Here is a 24,228-nt window from a genome sequence, read left to right on the forward strand (position 1 = left end):
GCTTTTCGATGCTTAATGTGCTTTCGTAATTTTTCTTGCTTCGATTTTTCCTGTATAATAACCTATCATGCCTTAGATCCGGAAAAACAACCTGAAAAATCTGAAAAGAAAGAGTTAGATGATGCTTTATCCAGTGAAATAGAAGATGTTAAAAACGATCAAAATCAAATTTATTGGGGCAACTGGTTTGAATTTATTTTGTCATGTGTTGGATACGCTGTCGGCTACAGCAATGTACTTCGTTTTCCTTATATCTGCTACAAGCATGGAGGAGGTAAAATCATTTCTAGACGTTACTACCTGCTTGATATCATATATGATTCTGTTGGCTAGTAAACTTTAGACACCTTATTAATAATCAAGGTGCTTTTATCCAACATTATACTATTTTCTAAAATAATAAGCCAACTAAACGAAGTGCCAACAATATTGGTAGACATGCCTTGATTAAACTCTTAAACATCTTTCCCATAGCCAATTTTTTTAACGGTTCCTTCCTTAATTTGAAGATACGAATTGATTTGCTAATATCAGTCTTTTTTATTTACTTAATTTATAAAATCATCCTATAGACAGCACTGCAGTACATCGGTAGCGACTCTGCAATCCTCATTTTCTCCTTCGGTTTATGAATTTTTAATCTTTTTATTTCTATTTATTTGGCGAGAAAATGAAGAGAACATATGCCTTAGTTTCACTTCTGAAGTCAGTAGCATAGGCATGCTTATTTCTAAGGATCTATCTGTTATTTCTTCTCGCAGCTACGATCGACTACGTTCAGTAACAACCAGTGGTTCGCCCTTACTAGGAGAAATAATCTATCGATACATAGTCATGATAATTAATCAATCTTTATCCATTCCAAGCGAACCAGATATATGTTGTATTCATATAGAGGCACCTATATCCGTAACTAGACAATTTCACAATAGTATATCCAGACTAGGCTTAGTTAAAAGGCGACGTAGGCAGCCTATTGAAAGAATTATTCTTCATTTGTACTTTATTAATTAGAGTTAATTACTAATGCATTAGTAGCGCATTGACTTTTTTGACTGGGATCAATCGGGCTATATCACGCGTATTTTAATCAAAGCTTTAAATCTAATATCTTTTGAAGGTAAAGATTTTCAACCATTAGATATCTATGAAATTTAGTGCGCCGGCGAGAACGTGTAGCTAGACCGTCCATTAATATTTTAAGTTTTCCCGTTATCGTAATTTTAATTTAAGGAAACCTATACCTAAAATATGTCTATTACCACTACCTGATATTTGATTATATTCTAATCATTTCCCTAATTGAAACACCTTTTCCTATTCTTGCTATATCGGATAATTTCTCTTACGTAGTCATATTTATTCTTGGATAAAAACAGCAATGAGATGGGACACCAATAATGCTATCCTGTCTCACTCTTCTTAATCAAACAAAATAACATACTTAGAGACTTACATTACATCCAATAATAAAGAACTACATTTTTATCCTATTAATTTAATTACCACTAGATCAAAGTTCAAAATTTTTTCCATAATTTATTTTTATAAACAATTTAAGTTAGAAGTCTTGCTTAGATTAACAAAAGATGAAGAACAATATATCTACTGACGACCGCATTATTAAGCATCAATTCGATAGTATAGTGCAGGTCTTAGAGGGGTGCCTGGATGGGTTACGCTATTTAAGTGCAAAATCATTCTTCCGTGTTCTATGAAAGATTCAAATGTTAAAGTAAGGTTCAGTAATAGTGTGGATACTTTTTATCGCAGAATGATTTGAATAGATTGTTCCATTGATGATCAATTGACGTTTATAGACGTATGTTCTGTTGACTGTCAATTTGATCTAGTCCTGATCGATTCAATTTTATGCAATGGATATTGATTGGAATAAATAAGAAAACTGCCAAATCAAAAATTCGAGAACTTTCAGAACAGTAAAAGCTTAAATTAATCAGTGATCGTTTAGATAGTATTATAAGAATACGCTTATAAATTAGATTAAGCTCAGTCCTAGAGCTGATTCTGGATTCCAAGGACCAGGATAGAAAAAATACAGCATAGTGAAGACAAGACAAAATGAAAGACTTGCTTCTTATAATAAATTAAATCACTTGAATAGACTTCTTTGATTTTAGCAATATTAAAAAGTTCATATTAATAGAAGAATCAAACAATTTACACCGTCATATTGCGTGAATTGGATAGACAACAAGAACACTGCTAGTTATAAAGATAATTATAATAATCTTGATCAGGTTTATATACGCTAATAGTTCTAGAATGATTTCAAGAAATAGAAGCGAAATTGCTAGTTTATAGTTTAGACTAGTCGGGAGAGCAGTGGTACCTAGCACAGGGTTGCTATTCGATATAATAACGTCGACCCATGCTGTTTCTTATGAAGGCAAGCAAGCGAACAAAAAACAAACAAGTTTTGAAAAATATAGTGGAAGAGTATTATTGTAATGATAATTCTTCATTGTAATTCTGTCTTCTATCAATAGTGAAATGCGATCGTTTATTATTGCCACTATCTTCACTGTTAGAAATTATTAAACATCCTCCCTCCTGTCTTATTCATGACATTTGCGCACAGAATTCTAAGAAGTTCATCATCGCAATAAGTTTATGCAAGCGCTGTAATAATCTAACCAACTAGTCTATGTAGTCTGAAGGAATTTAGTTCCAACGAAATCAATTACAAAGACAAGACGGATTTTATTAAAAATTAATATTATATCGTTAGAATGAATCACGATATTCTATCTGTATAGTAGTTTTAGAATGATTTTGGTTCTATTTGTCGGCATTAACAAGGTTATATGCAATCATAATTCAATTCATAAATGAAAAAACTTGCCTCCAGTAGATATTTAACAAATTCTACCGTGAAAATCGATCTGCCTAAGATATAGATACTCTTATATTAATTAATAACCAACACCGTAAAATGTAGGAAATCTGTGCACTTACAATATATTAATTTACGTAGACTATGTACCATGTTGATATACTTGTAATTCTAACATCTACAGGGAAATATTTGATTGTAGTAGCCGCTAGATCAATAAAGTATTCATTCCTACGATATGAATACAATTGCTGAATTATCCCTTCGGGTTTAATTTAAGAGTAAGGCATGACCCAGACTCTTTTAAATAGAAGTCTTGCTGTAATTCATTGTTATTATCTATGGGAACTCTGATAAATTCTTTTGTTATAAAATGCTTCTTCGGAGAATTTACTGGTTGCAATATCAATTACTTAGGTAAAGTAAAACATTATTTATTAGGTGCGGCATTAAAGCTAATCTAAACAAATTGACCAAATAGATTGGTCAATTTAACTGTTATAGTTATAGTAGGGAGGTACGTATCAAATTAATGTGATTAGTTTCTAAATATAGAGTAGCTCATCAACAATAATCTAAATAACATTAAACAATTTAAATTTTAGCCGTTTCTTAAGGAAAGTATTAAGAAATGATTTCCATACTAAGTGTACACCTCCTTACAGGATAAACCGTCAAAATTTATAAAAATATTGGATTTTCCGAATAAGATAAACATTAGTTATGGGTGATCTGAGGAAAATTTCTAGATTATTGAAAGAATTTTTTAACAACTTTTAAATGTTCATACATGCTAAAAATCTCTAAGAAGTCAACGAAATGAATCGATTATAATTTAGTTAGGGATATCATAGATTACCTTATATAATTTACATAATAATTGATGAGTTGATATCCATTTCAGAATGAATGCATTGAAAAAATTATTCAATTCGTGAACATATGTTAGATATATCTCTTGGATATTTGTAAAATTAAAGTATGCATGTTTTGATGAATCAATTAGATTCACATAAAAGTATTTTACTCGAATTTAAGTGAATTAATAATAAATTTAACATTGAAAGCATTAGATGGATGTTAAAATTCATGACAAGTTTTACGCCCGATTTTCATCAAATTGGCGTAACCCTAACATAAAGTTAATAACAATTTTAGAATGATAGCATTAGATGAACTTTAAGATATGGTGAATATTCAAATATGCGAAACTTGAAATTTATGACGACTTTACTCCTAATCCTTATCAAATTGCAATATTTTCATTCGAAATGGAAATAAACTATTTTAAATAATTGCTTGCATAGTTATTCGTAAAATTACTTATATGGAGGATAGATTTAAGGTGTTTCAACTTATAAATTGATCCTAAATCTAAACGATAGCATAAGATTTGAATCAGCTTGACTTTAAACTATTAATCAACGGTAATAATTATTAAATTTGAATACTGTTCACAACTGAATTAGAATTATTCGCTGCAACTCACGAGGAGGATCTTAGAGAAGTCTGTTAGCCATGATAGATAAAATTACTAACGTTTCAATAGATACAAAAATTGTTCTCTGTCATTGCTAGTGCAGATTAACTCAACCAGATTATTTGAAATGTTTTTTCCTATGACTATTATAATTTAAATATCCTTTCGATTTATTCTGTCTTTAGGCGCATTTATAATCCCATACTTTGTATCTGTCATACTTATTGGTATTCCAACACTTCATATGGAGCTTGCCTTAGGACAGTATTCAAGAATGGGTCCTGGTACACTATGGAAGAATATATGTCCTATGTTTAAAGGTATGATCAATTTCGTCCCTATTATCCATCTATTATAAATTAGCAAACGATTTGTAAATTCCTAAGTAATAATTGATAATCCTGTAAAATTATAGGTAAAGATATTGCACTCTAAATCAGAAATGATAAACACTGAAAGCATGAGCTCTTACATTAATCTACGATTCATATCCAAATCGGGAAGTTAAGATTATTGTACTGTGTACTTTAATCTAGTAAACTAGAATTATAAGCTCAAGTTAGACTGGATACATTTACATAATTAGATCATTTCATAATATATTATATGCATTTGACTCAAGAATGTTAAGGGTTGGTTTGTTAGTCACCTATCTAGTTTTTATTTATTATAAATGAAATTCTGTATTGCTACCCTGATTTGCAATAGAACTTCTTATGTAACTCGAACTATCACCAATGGAACAAAATTTTTAGTTCTACATTTATATCAAAATTGTATAACGTATTTCTCGATATTACAAAAAAATGCATGAAATTAATCCTCTGTAATTATTAATTTGCTCATTTTTACCGTATGTTCACAGGTCTTGGTTTTGCAATGATTGCCTCTTGTATTGTTATTGTAATCTATTTCCATATCGTTATTGCCTGGTCGCTTTACTACTTTTATAGCAGCTTCTTTCCTATACTTCCATGGGCAGAATGCAATAACACTTGGAACACTGCTCTCTGCTATGTAGCAGGCACCAATAACACAATTGCTGGTGGCGTTCCAGCTTCCATTGAATTTTTAAAGTAACTAACTTATTTATTGATTAAGAAGATTTATCTACAGGCTTTTGATTTATGACCTATAGTTCGTTATTCTCTTTAACCCTTTTACAATATGAAACTATAAGAATGATTCTAGTTTTTTATTTTACTTAATGTTGCCATTTTTGAAGTATTTCTACATAATATGACTAACATTGTAAAATTAATAATTCAAGATTTGGCAACGGAAAGTATAATCAACATCAGTTAGTTTTCATATAATACCAATAATAAGGTCGAACTCTTCAACCCAACAATAATTCAATTTGGTAACCTAGTTTGATCTTTTATTTGTATTTCTTAGCTATAGGGCATTCAATATTGATGTAAGCGGCTTACTTCATTACGATATTGTTCCACATCTGGCAATAACGCTGTTAATTGGCTGGGTTATCACTTACTTTGCTATGTGCATGGGAATTGAATCTTCAGGAAAGGTAGAGCTGATTATCATTTAACAATCCGCTTAGTATCATTATCAAAAATCGTGATTATGTAACACTTAGAGTAAAAATAGCAGTTTTAAATACGGCACGAATTGTTTAGAAAGATTCACAAAATAGCTCTTTCATAACGCTAGTATATTATGTTTTAGCAACTTCATCAAGCAACCAAAAACGAGAAAAATACATTATAAACTTCATACTGAATACAACACTAGCAATAGTTGCTTCATCGCATATCTATAGAACCATCAAAATACAATAAATAAGGCATTCTTATCTAGCCAGAAAACAATAGATAAATAGTGGCATTCCGCTAATAGGGTATGTTCGGAGTTTATTAATTAAGCGGAATATGAAGTACTAGTTATCAGCGTCTGGCAGGAATAAGATACTTTCGAGGATGCATCGTTGTCATGAAAGTACATTAATTATTAGAATCGCTTTACATTAGACACGAAAAATCTATCATAACATGTGAAAACAGTAATTAAAATAGAAATGAATTTGAATGCAAAATGAAACAGAGGTTATTATAGTTAAAACTCAACTATACTAATTTAATAAATCGTCATGATAACTTGTTTCGTGACAATCATAATAACACTCAGTAAATGGAATAATGAAAATTGAACGGCATCATAGCTCACTTTTAGAATTGATTGAAGATGACAGAGATGAGCAGTATTATTCGGATCTGTAGATGATGAAGTAAATTGATGGCTATAATGATATATTTCAGGTTGTCTACTTCAGTGCAACAGTGCCCTATGTTATGTTAATTGCATTGCTCGTTCGAGCCTTAACATTGCCAGGTGCCGATGTTGGTATAAAACAGTTATTCGTTCCCGAATGGAAGAAGTTAGGGACATTATTGGTCAGTATAAAATTATATAAGCCATTCTTTATGTCAATAAACACCGGTAGTAGTAACTTCTGTAAGAATTTAAAGGATAGCAGTAAAATAGCCCATTCCAATTATTAACCATTGGATTTTATTACTTTTCTGAAATGGATGCTCACACTAGCCATGGGTAGACGCATTAGGGCAGGTCTTATCTGCGATTGGTATAGGTTATGGTGCTATTATCACCTTAGGAAGTTACAATCGTCGTGATAATAAAGTCCACAGGTATTGCCGATGATTTAAATATTATTTTAATGAATATCAAGCATCATATAATATTATGCGTAAACAATCAGTTAGTAGCAATTGTTAGTGGTCATTCTCGACAATTCCCAGAACTATTTTTTAAATTATGAATTAGAGCTTATTCAATAATGGGTAACAATACTGTAAAATTTCGAATCACATTATTGAGCCAAAAAAGAATCTCCTTTAAATTCTTTGATATTCGAGTATTAAAAATTTTTTCTACATTAGTTGACAGATAATACTTTACTAGAAGTAGTAAATACCTTAAGAACTAAATGATACTATTTTACACGAAATAGGCATCAGTTGACAAATAATTTAAAGCTTTGCTAGAAGCAACAAATACCTCCAAGATAAATTGTGCCATTTCAACCATGATATATGAATATCATTAAAACCTTGTTATTGACGCATATGATTGATTGAAATGATATTAAGGTAAATGTTTTAATTAAATTGGACTAATTTCTTTAATGTTATCTTCTAGAGATGCCGTTTATATCTGCTGTATTACAAGTTGTACAAGTATATTATCAGGTATTATATGTTTCGCTGTACTTGGATATATGTCGAAAATTACAGGAACTCCAATTAAATCCCTGGTTCAAGAAGGTATGAAACTATACCATCCACTACCTGATCGATTCAATATAATATACACAGTTCTATATACATAAAAATTGAAATTTTCCTTCGTTCTATCGATATGGAGTATGAAAATTCTACTACAATTCCTATATTTAAAACTTTTAACATGATACAAAGTTCTTCTAAATTCATTAATGCTGAATATGAAAACCTCAAGTCATAACGATCTGTAACTTTTTTCTATAACAGAAATTGTCTTGGCATTTATTGCTTATCCAGAAGCTATTGCTCAATTGCCTAGCCCTCATTTTTGGGCTATTGCCTTCTTCTTCATGTTACTTTTGCTTGGTATGGATAGCATTGTAAGTCATCTTTGATATAATTACCTCTACTGGATATATTGATTAAAATGATCACAAATAACTGGTTTTTAATCTATTATTTGATTTATTAGTACGGTATGGTCGAAGTCATGATCACATCCGTCGTACGATTATCCCGGGGTAAACTAGATAATAAGAAACCGTTCGTTATGGCAGGGATTGCAATCGTTCTTTATCTTGTTGGCCTTCTTTTTGCTACAAGAGTAAGTTAATTTATAATTTATTTATTTTATTTTAATCAAGAAGATAAAGTTTATATTAGTTTCAATTCTGATTCCGACATAGTCCTCATTTCAGTCATTCGTTTTAATAAATTAGTTCGCCAAGATTTACTCTGTCGTTTCGATCTATTTTTATTTGAAGGCAGGCTTATTTTGGCTTATCGTCGTTGATACTAATAATTCTGGGCCGATAGTACTTGGGTTAACATTATTTGAAGTACTCGCTGTTTCGCTATGTTACGGTAACTTTCAAAGACTTCTTTTAGTTTGTATCGTGTTTAGTAATATCATAAAGTACTTTTATCTATTCTATTGCTGTAGTCATCTACAATTCTACAGTAGTCAAGCAATGTTAAGTTCATTGGATCGTGACATAGAGTTAAAAAGATGAAAACTTCCTTGGGTTTTAAATATGCAGAGCTACAATTCATTCTTGACTATATTGCAGGTGCTGATCGATTAGCGGATAATGTAGAAGATATGACTGGAATTAGGCCTAATTACTACTGGATCATAACCTGGAAGTTTATTTGCCCACTCGGTTGTACTGTAAGTATTTTTATGGTTGTTTTAAGTTCTATTTGAGTATTTAAATTTAAATCAATCCTACCCTATCCGATAACTAGTTCTGTATCATCAGCGATATTCAGCGTGATTCGATATTCCAATAACAGTTTCTAATAAAATTGACATCGAATATTGACTTGCTATCCTGAGAAACCTGATCATCATCAACTAATTTCCATTTAAATTTTGTTGATCCCATATGGTGATATAATGTCAATGAACTGATGAGGACGATTAGTTCTAATAAAATTGATATAGAATATTAACTTGCTATCTCACAAAATTGAATAATTATCATCAAATACCATAATTCCCGTTCAATTTTTATTGATGCAATATGGTGAGCTGATGCCGATGAACTAATAGGAATGAACAGTTCCATTTTGAATTGAAAATATATTTAAAGAGATCGTATCCAAAATAATTGAATGCCGATATAAATTTGTGGTGCAGCAGATAAATTTGGATTATTGTAATTCGTGAACGCTCAAATCAAGCCTGATATATCATTATATTTATTAAGCCCAGTTGGATATTTATTTTTCAAACCTATTATGAGGCAAATTTGATAATAGTTACCGTACACCATTGGCCATGTTAATAATTAAAATATATTCCATATTGGCCAGGCATATATCATTACCTGTCAAGATGACAATTCATGTTGCACTGCATCCCATAAAATCAGATAAATGATGTTAATAATTAATTAAAGCCTAATTGGTTATTGACGAAAATAATTATAAGCTAAAATTAAATTTTGTCTTTGCAAGTATGTATAGTATTCTGCCAATATAGTCAGCTAAATTTTGCTTTTATTTCGTCTCAAGTTCTTATTTATAGCTAGCTTGGCAACGAGAGGTCAAATGCATTACCTATCTAAGGATGTTCCAGCATACGGAATTGGTATCGGCGCTCTGATCTCCAGTCTCGTTTTAATATGGATTTTAGTCGGTGCGATCCATCAGATTGTAATCACACCGGGAACATTCAAACAGGTAACTAAGAAATAATTAATTCAATTAAAGCTGGCGTTGTGAAATAGGGGAAAATAGGATAGCTCAATCATCTTTCCGCTAACGAATTCTGTATACAGCTGATTGCTGTATAGTTTACACCTCCAAGGATATTACTAGCTGAGATTTATTGGTCGTCTATATCGATTGATTAGTTTATCTTTTCTTATTCCTTAGCGATTGGTGAAATCTTTCTCTCCTCGTCAAGGATTTTTGGACCTGCAATTCCAAAATAAGAAGAGCAGAGATCAATCAATGACCAAAGTAGAATTAAATGATCGTCCAACGTCCACTTATATTTTTTAAAGTGACTACGAATGACATTAGTCATGTCAACGTTTGAAATATTGCAATACTTTATCATTTGATTTATTTCACCTGCGCTAGAGGATTGACATTTTGATATTTTTTCTGCTTGATCATCAGTCTCATTTACTGCATTACTTTGCTTCCACGTAGTTACCCTGTAATATTATAAACGTTTTAGTTTACCAATCTGGTCAATTTAAATTTTACTATTTGTATTCTAGGTGTTGAATGATTGATAGTATGGACTTATAAGTAGCATATTCCTATTTTTTAATTACCCTCCTTGCTTAAATGGCATATTGATTATAATTTAATATTCGGAAATGGTGACCGCTTGCAGTCATAATGGCAATATTCAAGATTGCTGTTGAAGTCAGTTTCTGTTACGAAGTGTCAATGAGATAATACTAAATACGTGCTAAGTTTAGAACATCTCTCTTTATTATTATGCAATATCTATAGCCTCTAAAAAACTCATTACCTTCTTTAAATTATTGCTACTATACATAAAATTTGGAAATAGGACCTATTTCTATCTTTGAAACTGTATGCCGTATAGGATACGGATAGCGATAAAGCTATAGAAGTGTAGATACAGGAAACAGTATGCAGTCTATGATTACCTCGCTTGTGAAATAAAGTTATTAGATTTTAAAACACTGATATATTGTTAACCTATCGTTGTTACAAGAAAACGCTAATAGCAGTCCATATTGATATATTAGCTTAGAAATGAGAAAGTGCCCATGCTTTAGCCTATTATAATTGAGATTAAATTAATATAAGGTCTTGCAATAAGTCCTACCTTTATCCTTACGATATCTAGTTACCCAATGAAGTAAGTCCTCGATGAAGCGGTTAGAACTAGTCTATTACTTAGAATTTTACTGTTGAATATCACAGTAGTAGAACTTCCGATTACGCAACCACACACAGCTAGCTCAAAGCCTATCGACTCTTCTCCTTTCCAAAAGAGTAGGCCTTTTACACATTTTTAAAAGGCTTATTAATAAACATTTTTATCAAATCCCTTTTCCTGTCAAGTCAAGTAAAATATAATAGTTAAACCGAATGGGATCTTGGATCTCATTTCTGTTACACAAAATGCGGGTATGCTAGAATTTGATACTTTCTTCATTTTTGGCACCTGCTAATTTATTTGATACCTTGAATCCTTGGCAAAGCACGATTGCGCTGAAATTTGAATTAAGATCAATTGTATGCCAGCATAACAATTGACACTACAATTAGTGTAATAATAATTAATTATTAACTATAGCGAAGGATTATAGTCTCTTTAGTGATTTATAGATCTACCTATAAAGTGGAATTAAATCTTGTTATTAAGACCAATTTACAGAGATGGCTGCAGACTCAAATTTTACTCTTATTTCGTCTTTAGTTCTTATTTTTAGCCAGTATAGCAACTAGAGCTCAAATACTTTATCTTCAAAAACCTGCTCCATCTTATGGAATTGCTATCGGCGTTATTATCTCCATTCCCATTTCAGGGTCGATCCTAGTGGGTGCTATTCATCAGATAGTTATTACACCAGGAATACTAAAAGAGTTAAGTATATATCCCGGTAATAGTAATGTACTATGCTATATTAAGATTAGTTAATAATCCAAAGCACATTATGATAACTAATGTACGGTGATGGACATACCAAGTTAAGATTAGCAGGTACTGTAAGATATCTACAGTGCGGTACAATGTCCTTAGTACTGTGGTCAAATCTACAGTTTACCGATCATGATAATGTGTCTAAGGATTGCTTGAGTATGCAAATAAAGCTTGCTCTGTCGATAACAACCGTTATAAGAAAATGTACCAATCAAAATGGCTGTGTAGAAAGCTCTATAAAGATTCTATGCTTATTCAATTTTCGTCAGAGTATTACATCAAATCTAAATTTAAAGGCCCAGTGGCCACCCTTAGCGATATAAAGAATACTATTTTAAAAATCAGTATTCTGCGGAAATTACTACCATAGAGCTATTCGTTTTACATGAAGAAATCTTGAGGTAAAAAGTACTATAAGAATCTTATACTGATCTATTGAAATGAACCAATAATCAAAGTCATCTAACAGCAGTATAAATATCCGCGCTGCTCGTTTAAAGGGAGGGTGCGTAGGATTAGTATAAGTAGTAATGTAAGTCTGACAGTCCTAACCATAAAGGTTCTTCCTAATGATGCTAACATAGCAATTGTGTATTATAGGTAGTGAATTAGTCTCAGCACTTTCAAAATGTCAGTAAAAGCAGTAGCACTATACAAGTCTATTTGGTAGACTAAATGTACTGGTAACATCAGTTGATAGCCATGACCTTAATCTCGCATATTAGAAATGAGGGGCAATTTTTGTCTATAATATTTTAACCTACATGTAGACCTCTTAATATGGACTTCATCGCAGCCTAAATAAACATTCGGAACTTTTACGATCTGTAGTCAGTTCAGAATACTTATGACCAAGATAGGTAGTGACATGCTATATAAGGATGGAATAAAATTAGTTCAGTTTGCAATTCTAATTATAGTTTGCAAAAACTTACGTTATCATTAACACTTTAAGATCTACAGTAATTTCGAATCATCACAGTAATCGTCTGCATGCGGTCGAGCTCACTTGAAAATTTATCTTGCTACTAGTTATTCTCATTTGATTACGATTCAAGTTTAAACTTTACAGGCTGAAATGATGGAAGGTCTATTTTTTAAAACCTCTCGGATGTCAATGATGATAGCTTTTATTTTATTTTTAACGGTTGGTCTAAATTCTCAATATTGTCGTAAATTGAGCTCTAATGTAGACTAGATGTGTATTACTGTACTTTGCCTAAATCATGCGTTCACTATTTTCGATGTTCTTTAGTTATTAGCTATTGTAAAGTAGTATGGCAGTAGTCAATTTCAAATCTTGGTTTTAGTGACGGCATATATTCAATGAAGTTACTGGAGTAATAATTAATATGTAAGCTAGGCTTCCACTGATGTAATAAATTGTTCAAATTATTCCGTTTCAGTCAAATTTATGCACTTATATAATGGTAAAATTTAAATATCGTGAATTGTTAGCTAAGCAATCTCTTACCTTTGTCAAAATATTTCACCTTAATTTCGTATTTTCATTAAACGTAAAGGCTTTAGTACAAGTCATGGGGGAAGGGTTAGGATTTCTATTCTCGCACTTATTAAACTGTACGTAAAGTCGCTGAAAGTTTAATATTTGTAGTTTGATATTCCTAAAACTATTAAATATGCTAGATCAATCATCATGTGCAAATATAAAATGTTTTCGTGGCCTTTGCATCGATAACGACAACGTGAGTATTTGCTTGTGCTATCAAGGCAGTCATAGGGGTAGGGTTAGGATTTCTATTATTGCACTTGTTAAACTGTATGTAATGTCGCTGAAAGTTTAATAGCATAGTTTGATATTCCTAAAACTATTGAAAATGCTAGATCAATCATGTGCAAACATGAAGTGTTTCCATGGCCTATGCATTGACAACGACAACGTGAGTATTCGCTTGTGCTATCAAGGCTACCTAGGAAATTCTTGCGATGAAGGTAATATTATCACTTTGCTTGATATGATACTTAATCACGCATCAACTAGGCAAATTTCTAATCTACGTATCCTCATATTTCCAGTTACTAAAGAAACCAGCCAACTTGCTTGTTCTAGCAGCCCTTGTCCTCAAGGTCATTGCTTGGATACTTTTTGCAAAAATGGAAAAGCCGCTTATATTTGTTATTGCAAGGTCAATGATTCATATTTTAACGGTGAAAGCGAATGTCATCGAGGTAAATTTGATAATATATTATTCACAGATGAATTTGCTTGAATGCTATAATTTATGAAACTTACAAAACTACAAATACGTTTAAAAACACAATCACATGTTAATACGCATATCGCGAAACATATCATTAACTAGACCCGTTGCTTAAAATATGTAAAATTAACTCAATGTTAGTTGCATTTTCAATCATTATTTACCAGTGCCAATTCACTATGAAATATCAATATTAATCATCTAAGATCATGTAGGTTACATTAGTTGATCAGTAGCAATTAAAATAAGTTGAGCGTACTAAATTTCCTCATTACGGCATCTCTTAAAAAATTAACCCTGCATATACGATAGATGGGAATGACTATAAGTAATTGATATTTGAGCAAAATCTGAATAATGAATCCAGCATAATTCGTAAGCACATGGTAATAACTAAGAATTTTGCTGGCTTGCCATCTTTAGAACCGTGTACCGATCCTTGCTATAGTAATCGACGTCAAAATCAAGGCAGCTGCCGAATTTCAACTTCTGCTCAGAATTCAACCTCTTTGACTTACGAATGCACCTGTTCATTGACATACTACGGTCCTTCATGTCAATACTTTGGTAAAAAATGCCGTAAAATTTAATTTAGATATTTGCAATAGATTTAATGCGCTTGTGAATCATAATCGTAGCTTTCTCCGGGTTGAACACCGCTTTCTTTACTGGTAATAAGAGTTATTATTTTCCGTTCCATTCAATAGATCCATGCCTTTCTTCACCATGTTCATTTGGGGCTTGTTTATATGATAAAATTAGCGGCTATTCTTGTATTTGTCCTGGTGGATATACTGGCATCTATTGTTCAACAAGTAATAGCATGTTTCTCTTTTATCACTATCAATTTATATGAGTTCGTGTCGAATATAGGTATTTGGAGAGGTACAGAGTTCGAATTAACATTTAATCATTTTTAGCCATAAATCATGAAGGCAATTTAAATATGGTATTACCAAAAATGTGCTAACGACGCACACTAAATATGGTAATACCAAAAATGTGCCAACTACCCACACTAGGCACGCTGCTTACTGAATGCTCGCCATCAACCTTTCTTGGTTCTAACTGAAATCACTATTTCACCTTGTAAACTGTGAATAGCAAGGTGAGAAACAGAATGAAAGCAGGCAATCTCACCTTTGGGGTCGGGAAAAAGTGGAAGACAACATGGACAATATGGTAAGACGATTTTCTTTTTGCAATATACCTTCCTGTCATGATAGCCTTTGCTAGCAGAAATGCTGTACCAAATATACTGACTATTTTATCTTTTCATGTTATTTTTACCAAGAACTTGCTGAGATCGTTTCTCTTTCAAGTCCGTCTTTTACTGCAATTTACAATAAACATTCAACTAGCTGCACAATTGCATTGATTGCAATACTATTAAGTTTGTTTTGATATATTTTTGGGTATTGGTTAAACTGACTTTTGGGGGTTTGCTTTATGATCGACGAGATAATCCATGATAGACTGTATTAGTAAGAATCTAGCGGTATTAAAAAATGTTAAGTTTGTGATAAATTTCATCATTATTAGATGCAGCCTAAAACTTATCAATGATAGATATACTATATACTTAATACAGTATTATTATTACGATATACAGTATATAGAAACTCGAGACAGCTTCTACTTCTACTTTATGCTAAGCTACCATATAGTGAGCTGTTAGCTACTAGGTTATAGATGATGGATATAGTATGTTACCTCCAAGCATTACCCCATAGCAGAAGTAAACTATTTCCCTTACTTTAAAACTTCGACAAATGTTAACAGATATTGATGCGAAAAAAAAATGGGACAAGGGAAGCCAATTGTTATGTAACTTAGAATTGTGATTGTAGACTGTTAGCTATGTTTATTATAATGTACGGTAGATATTTATCATAAGAGATATCTGGTAGCTATAACTATAGACTGTAGTGGTATAGACTCTATGCTAGAGTACAGATGACTATATACAGTAAGCTGTTGAGTTACTAATAAGGTTATAGGTAAAAATAGAACTGTAAATCATATATTAGGATAAGGTTAATTCATTGTACTTTGGCTGGTGTGAATAATGTCTACGTAAGTACTGTAGTCGTATCCATATTGGATTAATGATGATCCGCAGTAGAATAGTCTTACTAAGAATAATTTAACTATGTGTAAAATAAGGTAAAAGGTTGCCATGCGGATTGTAGCTGCGAATGCTACGAAAAGTATAAAGCATGCAACTTTAGATTATTCTGTTAGTTCGTTGTAGAAGTCTTTAGTAGTAGTATTCGGCTAAAGTAGAGCAGTGTGTAGTTGATCTTTGTATAAGATTCAATAAAGGCCTTATTTTTCTAAAATTTAGAATTTCGTGATTGGTATATATCACACCAATATTAATAATTTTAGCTTAGAAACAGGAAAGATCTGATTGTGGATCACGTTTTAGTTCAGGTCTACTAAATTTATAAACTTTGAAACGTCTCATATACTTTCTTAGTGAAATTTTCTTTAACTAACAGTTTCAATTATTAAAGATTTTGATCAAAGTTTCCGTAGTAGACGGGTTGTTAGCCCTAGGTTCGTAATCCGTCAACTCAAAATTCTGAGTTGTTAAAATCGAGCGAATCCCTAATGTAACACAAAATAGTCAACACCATATAATTGACTTTGGTGTCAAAGTATTAGCGTTAAGTCGACCGGAGTGCAACGAAAGTAGAATCAAAGTTTGTTAAAGTTTCGTAGCTTGATCTCTACACTTTTCATTTCATTACATTAGAGTTGCTGACAATCTATAACAGTTAAGTTTATTAACGTCTGTGTATCGTCCACCGAAGAAGGAGAATTCCAATTTCTTCCCCTCATAATAACAGTCGAAAATGGCTAAGATAAACCAGATAAGCGACTTAACCTCCTCGATAACAATTCTATACAACTTATACAAATTATCATTAATTGCTCCTCTACATAGTATTCATCAATCACATTAGTACATTGCTTAATAACATTACTTAATATGGTTATCAGCTACGACCTTATATAGTATATACTTAAAATTCATTTTTAGTAGTCATCTAGCCGTAACTAACAATATGGTTGAGGTTAATTTGCTCCGGCAGTTTTTTGCTAATATTTTCAAGGTTTACTTTATAGAGAGAAAAAACTAGCTTCCGTATAGAATATTATGGAGTTGCAAAACTGTATGATGACCATGTACATCAAATGAAGATAATTCTTATCTATCGATACTAGCATCATTGAGGCAAATGGAGTGCTGTAGTGATGCTAAAAAAGAAGTTGTTGTTACGTTGTTACGAAGTTAAATATTTAAAAAATTTTGTATAGTATCTCATTAAGAGTCTTGCGGAATGTACTTCAAAGTAAACATCAAAAGTAAACGAATAGAAATCATCCTTGTAATTTAGCAAATAAACTGATTTTATTATTTCCCGTCTTGTTGATTAATCTTGGGAAGTCCTTTCTGTTCTAAGAATGGTCGAATGTAACGATAAATTTTCAGAATTAGGTTATATGAAATTATTGGATATCATCTTGCATGACTTTCATCTGCTTCAATATTGATCTTAATTTCCTAAAAGGATTGATAGTTCATTACTAGTACTTGGTAGATGTAGAAAGTAAGATTTTTTATTGTATCTATTAATTAATTATTGGAAAGGCTAATTTTAGAACAAGTTATTTTCTATCTTCTCTGGAGCTAGAGAGGAAGTGACTAGATTTCCTCTTTTCATCTGTCGTAGTGTCGAAGTTATTTTCCATTCATTGATGCCCTAATACGTGATGAAAATTTTTCCTTTTTGTGTCCTATATAATAAAATTAATTTGTCTCGCTATGGTGTCGTCTTGAAATCTGTAAATAATTTATTAACTAAAGGACAATTAAAAATAATTTCGGTTGTTGCACTTTATTCACTTTTCAATACTCTGAGTAGAGTACTGTAGATGGAGCTAGAGAAGTATAGTAATAAATTTAGGGAATTTTTCAACTCTTGCCTGTTAATGTACTATAAACATTTTCGATTTTGCATCACAGGAATGATATGCTACTTTGACATCAGCGATATAGTCATATATTTCTTGTTATTGACAACTAATTGATTTTTCTGACCTTTGAAAGGTACTCTACTCAATGCAGATTATATCTTTTTGCACACCAATGTGACGAAATGAAGAAATGATGAGAGAAATTAGTGTATGCTGTACTCATCAATTTTTGCCCATTTCATCCCAAGTGTAAATAGTAGATAAGGTTAAGAATTCTGATAGCTGTCCTTGGGCAGAATGCTATACTGTCAGTTACCGTTAATAGCTAGATTTTTGATCCTATAATATTAACTATAAAAAATGCTGCAGTATTAGTATACAATACGCATCCATTAGAAGAAACAAGGTCGTAAGGTAGGTTGAGAATCTATACCTAATGAAACATCAACAAGTCATCCTTGCAAGCAAGGCTTTTACTTCCTATTCCAACCAATGACGATATAGAAGTGATTTCTCATAGAATTTTAGGCTCTTTCATCAAATTACGTGCACTAACAACTATCGAAAAAATAAATTATGATATTGAACAATAAATATAGTTGTTCTATCTAGGCTGACAGACATCAGTAAGGATTAACTAACATTATCCATGATAAAGACCATAAACGAAATTCTTTCTACTCTTTCAATTTATTTCAATTTAGGCAGGTTTAGTCTATAATAAATAGAAGGGGCGTTGGATTAATGGTATTCATCGTTGTCATCGCTATTCGATTGGCATTGATAGAACAAAGCAATCATTTAAAAATTGTTAGGCTGTGCTCTGTACCTTGCTGTTATATTGGTAATATCATTTGTATGACAAAGAAAAGGATCCAGTCCATTACTTGTTGATATTGAGTAAATTAATTGGCATTTCCATTACTATAACTGTAATATTTATTTGTTCATAATCAATGAGAAAAGACAAGATGATCTGAAAATAAATAATAACAGACTTCTGACGTAGGTTCATTGATTAAGTGCGTACGTGATCGATTCGTCTTTGATGACAATTTCATCAACCGGAGACTTGAATATATTGAGTTTTCTTTCTAGATTGTTTTCATTCCCTACATTCTATCCTATTTCATTAGTATTGAAAAGATCTACGCTATCATTTTGCTTAGCTCATCAGGTTAGTAAAGAAAAAATGCCTATTTGACCATTTTATTATGCAGCATTTGTTGATTGGTAAAAGGAAATGCAGTAGATCGAACAAATAGATAAACCAGTTTATAATCCATTTTATTTTATAAAAGGTTTACTCTCGGCCGTGAAAGAATTTCAATCGTCATTACTTTAAGAAACCATCGAAAAAAAACATTATGTCATTTATCAAGCAAGGAACGACTCGAATGGCTATGGAAAAAGCATCGACAGCTAACAGTGAGTTAAATGGTAGTAATTCGTTTTAGTTTAATCACAGCGAAAGTAGTGAACTAGAAATTGATCTATTGGATACGAATAATTTTTATAACTTATATTGATTTTGTTACTGTAGGTAATACTACTGCAGTTCATCATGAACAAGAAGTAGAAATAAGATCGACTCCTGTCGATCAAAATAATACTAAGCAGGGCAGTACGGATTTCTTTGCTCAATCAGTCAGACACACTGAAAAGAATTCTCGAATCGAGGTTCCCTGGACCGATTGGAGAGAATTTGTAGCCTGTTGTAATGGTTAAAATCGCCATCGAGATAATACAGTTTCAATGTTTTTATTTATTTCACCATTGTAAATAGAGCTTTTCAGCATTAAGATTCAGCTTCCGTGAATATTAACTCTGCCTGAATGACATAATAGTAAGTTAACTAAACAGTCTATACTGCTATCATGATTTGCAATTTATCAACCTATTTAGATTGCCTATCATTCTGCTACAAAATACTTTTAAAATGTATTTATTATAAGTTATGGAATATCAAGGCAAAAATACGGGTTTTTCATTTGATATTGATGTTTTGATTTGCTTATTGGTCCATGTATCGATGATCACTACTTGTAATGTAAAGAATTGATTAATTTATAACCTGTATTTCACACATCAAGTACCCGTATCATCCATCAATGTACTAAACTTGTAAAAGATGGCAGACTTGATTGCTGAAAGGTTTATTGATTAACTAGTCATGATTAATTATACTCCTACAGTTGGCTGTAGTCATTATTTATAACCTACGACTAGTGTACATGTAATTTAGCTCTTACATTTTCTAGCGGGCATATTTTAATATCATTATTGTGCCGTATTTTACTTGAAATCATAACATTATCACGTTATTTTTCGATCTATTTTATTTATAGTTCAAGGCATCCTTGTCCAATTTATCCTGATTATAATAAAATCGTTATAATATCTTATATTGAATTCAACGGTTGTCTGCTTGATATTAATGTGGCAAGCTGTTAGTTAATTAATTCATCAATTGATCTACATTTGGTTAATACTGCTATTAGCAGCGTGTACAGTAGTAGTCTTTCTGTATACAGTACTAAAGGAGGATTGGGCAGATTTGAATTTTTATTACATCAATATCGCGGAGACGTTCTGCTTTGATCAGTCGTTTAGTTCTGTTGACTACGGGTCTAATATGGGGAAATTCTTGATATCCTCACATTCTATTTAACATATTGAATATGAGATTTTAATCAAGAACATTTGAAATATATATAGATTACAAATTTAAATTCATTAACGGCCCCAAAGTTGATATGATACTTATTTTACAGCCTCCAACCAACTTAGAAAGTGTACTGAGGGAAGATTGATTTTCTTGAATATATATATACCACGATATTAAAACGACTAAATCCATTTAGGGTACTATCACTTTATATTTAAGTAGTTTTACTCTAGCAATCTAGTCACTGGTAACTTTCACACTAGTTTAAAAGGAACTAAGAAAATCATTGTATATACATATCAAGCAAATGAGCCTACCACAGTTTACATATAATACTACTTTCATCAGAATTTTGAATGAACAAAGTTTTTCGTCAAATGTAGGACACTGATAGTGAATAATACACAATTATCATATTTATTTATATACTGAATACAAACTTAAGTTGTAGACAACTCTAATTAAAATTAGCTCGTTAATAAACCGATTAGAGCATACGAGGTCGGCACGAAAACAACCTAATATACGTATAGGTGTATATAAGTTAATATACGTGTGTATCACCAGGTGATAAATACACTACTTTAAATTGACTCCATACTACAACAGTACGTCCGTCAACAAAGCAGCATTAGTGTTTTGTCAATAAGCGTACAGACGTAAACAATCGTTACTAGTTGCAAATAAATGCAATATTATCGTCTTCTAAAATACTTCATAGCAATTCTAAACGAATTAAGTCATTATTACAAAAATATCAGTGTAACTTATTGTTACGGAACATACTGTAGTTCCGTAACAATATGCAAGTTTCTAATCATGTTTCAGGTTTATTACACGTTGGCAGATAACAGTGGGTATCCGCTAAACTAGTTCCTAACATCGGTATTTTCGATTCGGGAATTCGTCCCTAAATTTAGGAATTATTATCATTTCAAATAAAATCTATCTGCCTAAGATTACAACGCTTATAACGTAAACATTAATACTTGTATATCCGATCAGTAGCCCCACAGTATGTATTGACGTCGTATTTAGTGGTAGAATAACATCAGAATCTAGACGGTAATCGCCATCCACTAATTAATCTAAATCTACTATTATATACAATTAGCTACTCGAGGTAGTTTAGCACCATACCAGGACACTATCCTACTTTAATTAAGGATATAGCATATACATCCGTTTGGAGTATGAACTTGACATATACAGTGTATAAATTTGAATAGCACATAACGGGTTGATCATGTTGCTTTATCGCTTATATTTTTACATACTACAGATAGCTGGATATAAAGGCGTGATAAATCCGATTTTTAGTTTAGTTTAATTTTACTTCTTTGGCTTAGATTTGAAATCAAGCTATTTTTTGACATCAAACCAAATAATCTTATTCTCGTTGTTCTTGAAGTTGCCTGCTTGGCTAATCGATTATTTGGTAGCAGAGGCGTTTTGTTTAACATTTCGAAAGGGAGCACAATGCACATGTATAACGACGTACAAAGGCTATAATGCTACTGCGCAAATTCTTATTATAAAAACCGTAAATTATAGGGCTAGCAACTGAATTCCAAGAAGCAATATAAGCTAGCCATTCATTAAGCAAATAGCGAAACTCTCTGGGTATGACACGATAATTAGGATAATAATAATGATGAATTTCGTTATGTTGTATGGTCTTAGCAGAATAATGTACACTCCAACAATAATATAATTGATATAGCTTTGGTTGCCTTCAAAGCCGCAGTTGATTGGATACCTGTACTAGTACGTTGAATTCTTCTTGCATGATCACGAGCTACTAAATATATTTGAGCGTAGAATACAATCATTACTAGTCTTTGGAATATAGACATTAAACATGGACAAGAGATGTGCCATGCTTGTAAACTTTGATAACGATTTTCTATTGCTTCGGATAGCAGGCAAAAGTTGGGACAAATTCTCCACTATCCAATTATTAACGGTAAGAATGCGATAAAAGTAGGTAAAATCCAACACCCAAGAAGGATAACTGCAAACATTGCTGATTTATAAGTACTAATTCGGTTATACCAGAACGGCAATGTTATGGTAATGAAGTTCTCTAAGCTAATGGAATACAAATGTGAAAATTCATACAGCATACGAAAACAAATTGTATAATTGCTGGTACTATCAGGCAATAGATGTTAATGAAAGTGTGGATCGAATTACGTATAGTTAGTACTTTAGCGGCCAACACAAAAATAAAGCCATAAGCTATGTTGGCTAAGCATAAGCTGCCGACCAATAAACTGGTTTTATTCCGAAGCGATCGCTTAGAGCAAATAATGCCCAGTATCAGCAAATTGGTCATGAGAATACAAACGAAAAAGTATACACCATCCGATTGAGACCGTAATTTCAAATTTTATTATCCGACGAAATACAATGCTGGTGACATTATTTTAAAAAAAGTGCACATTATGACACGGTGTAAAGGACACTTCTTGGATTGGGATTTTTCATTTAGGATGGATTCAAATTGTGATAGCTTTATTGAAATGTTTTATTGGCTGAAGTAATCTATTTTTGTGATTTTATTGGATCAAATATTACTTCTTCATCTGAAAGTGATACGTAAAATCTTTATTACTGGAGTAGTCAATGAAAGAGCCGGAAAAAATCCGCTGCTTCTAAAGTTTTTTCTAGCTGAAATATTATTTCTAATAAGGTTCGCTGTCCTTCAAAATTGATAACAATTCTGGTAATGAATTTTAAGCAAAAATGAATATTAAGAAATCAAAGCAATACAATAAGATATATGTAGATTCAGTGGTAAATCTGTTTGAGATCTTTAACATCATTAATCGATGGTGACATTTATTACAGACTACAGTTATAATACTACCTTAATATCTTACCTATTTGAATTGCCATCACTAGATCAGGATAACTGCTATAATACTAGTCTATCTATCTAACCATACAACTTTATTGCACTAATGATGCATAAATGTACTATGCAGCTGATAATAGCGGTACATTTTTGGAGATATACATCTTAAGAATAATAACAATTGATTATATATTATAATTAATAGGTGTGATGTATAGCACATAATAGTATAGTACTGTCAATGTTATAAAACTAGTAGTAGGATCGAGATAAAACTCTATTGGCTGAATATACTGCTGTGTTTCAGCTGGTAAGTAAACAGGTGTTACCGTTCATAACATGGAACGTTCGTTACCTAACAACTGGAATGAACATTCAATTGGTTGATTGCTTTTGAGCTCAATAACCTCATAGCCATTTCACCAAGCCCACTTACGTTACTGTTAGTCGGATAATATCGCATCATAGAAATGCCACGGTTTCTTTCTAGTGCAACCTAAGGATCGCTACTTGTCTTTCGCAGGGTTGGTTCAATTTTAGTGGGTGCTATCAGGAACTACTCAACCCAAATTTCCCTCTCAACGTCGCTTACCGAAACTCTGATTTCCTATACTGTTCCTATTTACTATCATTCTCGTAACTTGGTAACCATACTTAGTCTCTCATTAATGAATCTTCATGACAATAAGTATACCGAAGATATCATTGTTATTCTTAACATTTTTACACAATACAACAGTGTAATAGACA

General features: G+C 31.9%; 1 protein-coding gene across 1 annotated transcript; it reads left to right on the forward strand.

Moving 5' to 3' along the window:
- Positions 1 to 15: 15 nt before the first annotated feature.
- Positions 16 to 8,807, forward strand: TRIADDRAFT_33097 (uncharacterized protein; the record flags this gene model as incomplete). Its single annotated transcript, XM_002117795.1, has 11 exons — positions 16 to 274; positions 4,523 to 4,657; positions 5,203 to 5,413; positions 5,736 to 5,868; positions 6,617 to 6,751; positions 6,903 to 7,006; positions 7,518 to 7,642; positions 7,868 to 7,980; positions 8,073 to 8,204; positions 8,365 to 8,464; positions 8,671 to 8,807. The coding sequence occupies 11 exons, from the start codon at positions 16 to 18 to the stop codon at positions 8,805 to 8,807; spliced, it is 1,584 nt and encodes a 527-aa protein (XP_002117831.1).
- Positions 8,808 to 24,228: the final 15,421 nt, after the last annotated feature.

This window comes from Trichoplax adhaerens, genomic scaffold (assembly GCF_000150275.1).
Source record: "Trichoplax adhaerens TRIADscaffold_30 genomic scaffold, whole genome shotgun sequence".
In the NCBI taxonomy this organism is placed as follows: domain Eukaryota; kingdom Metazoa; phylum Placozoa; class Uniplacotomia; order Trichoplacea; family Trichoplacidae; genus Trichoplax; species Trichoplax adhaerens.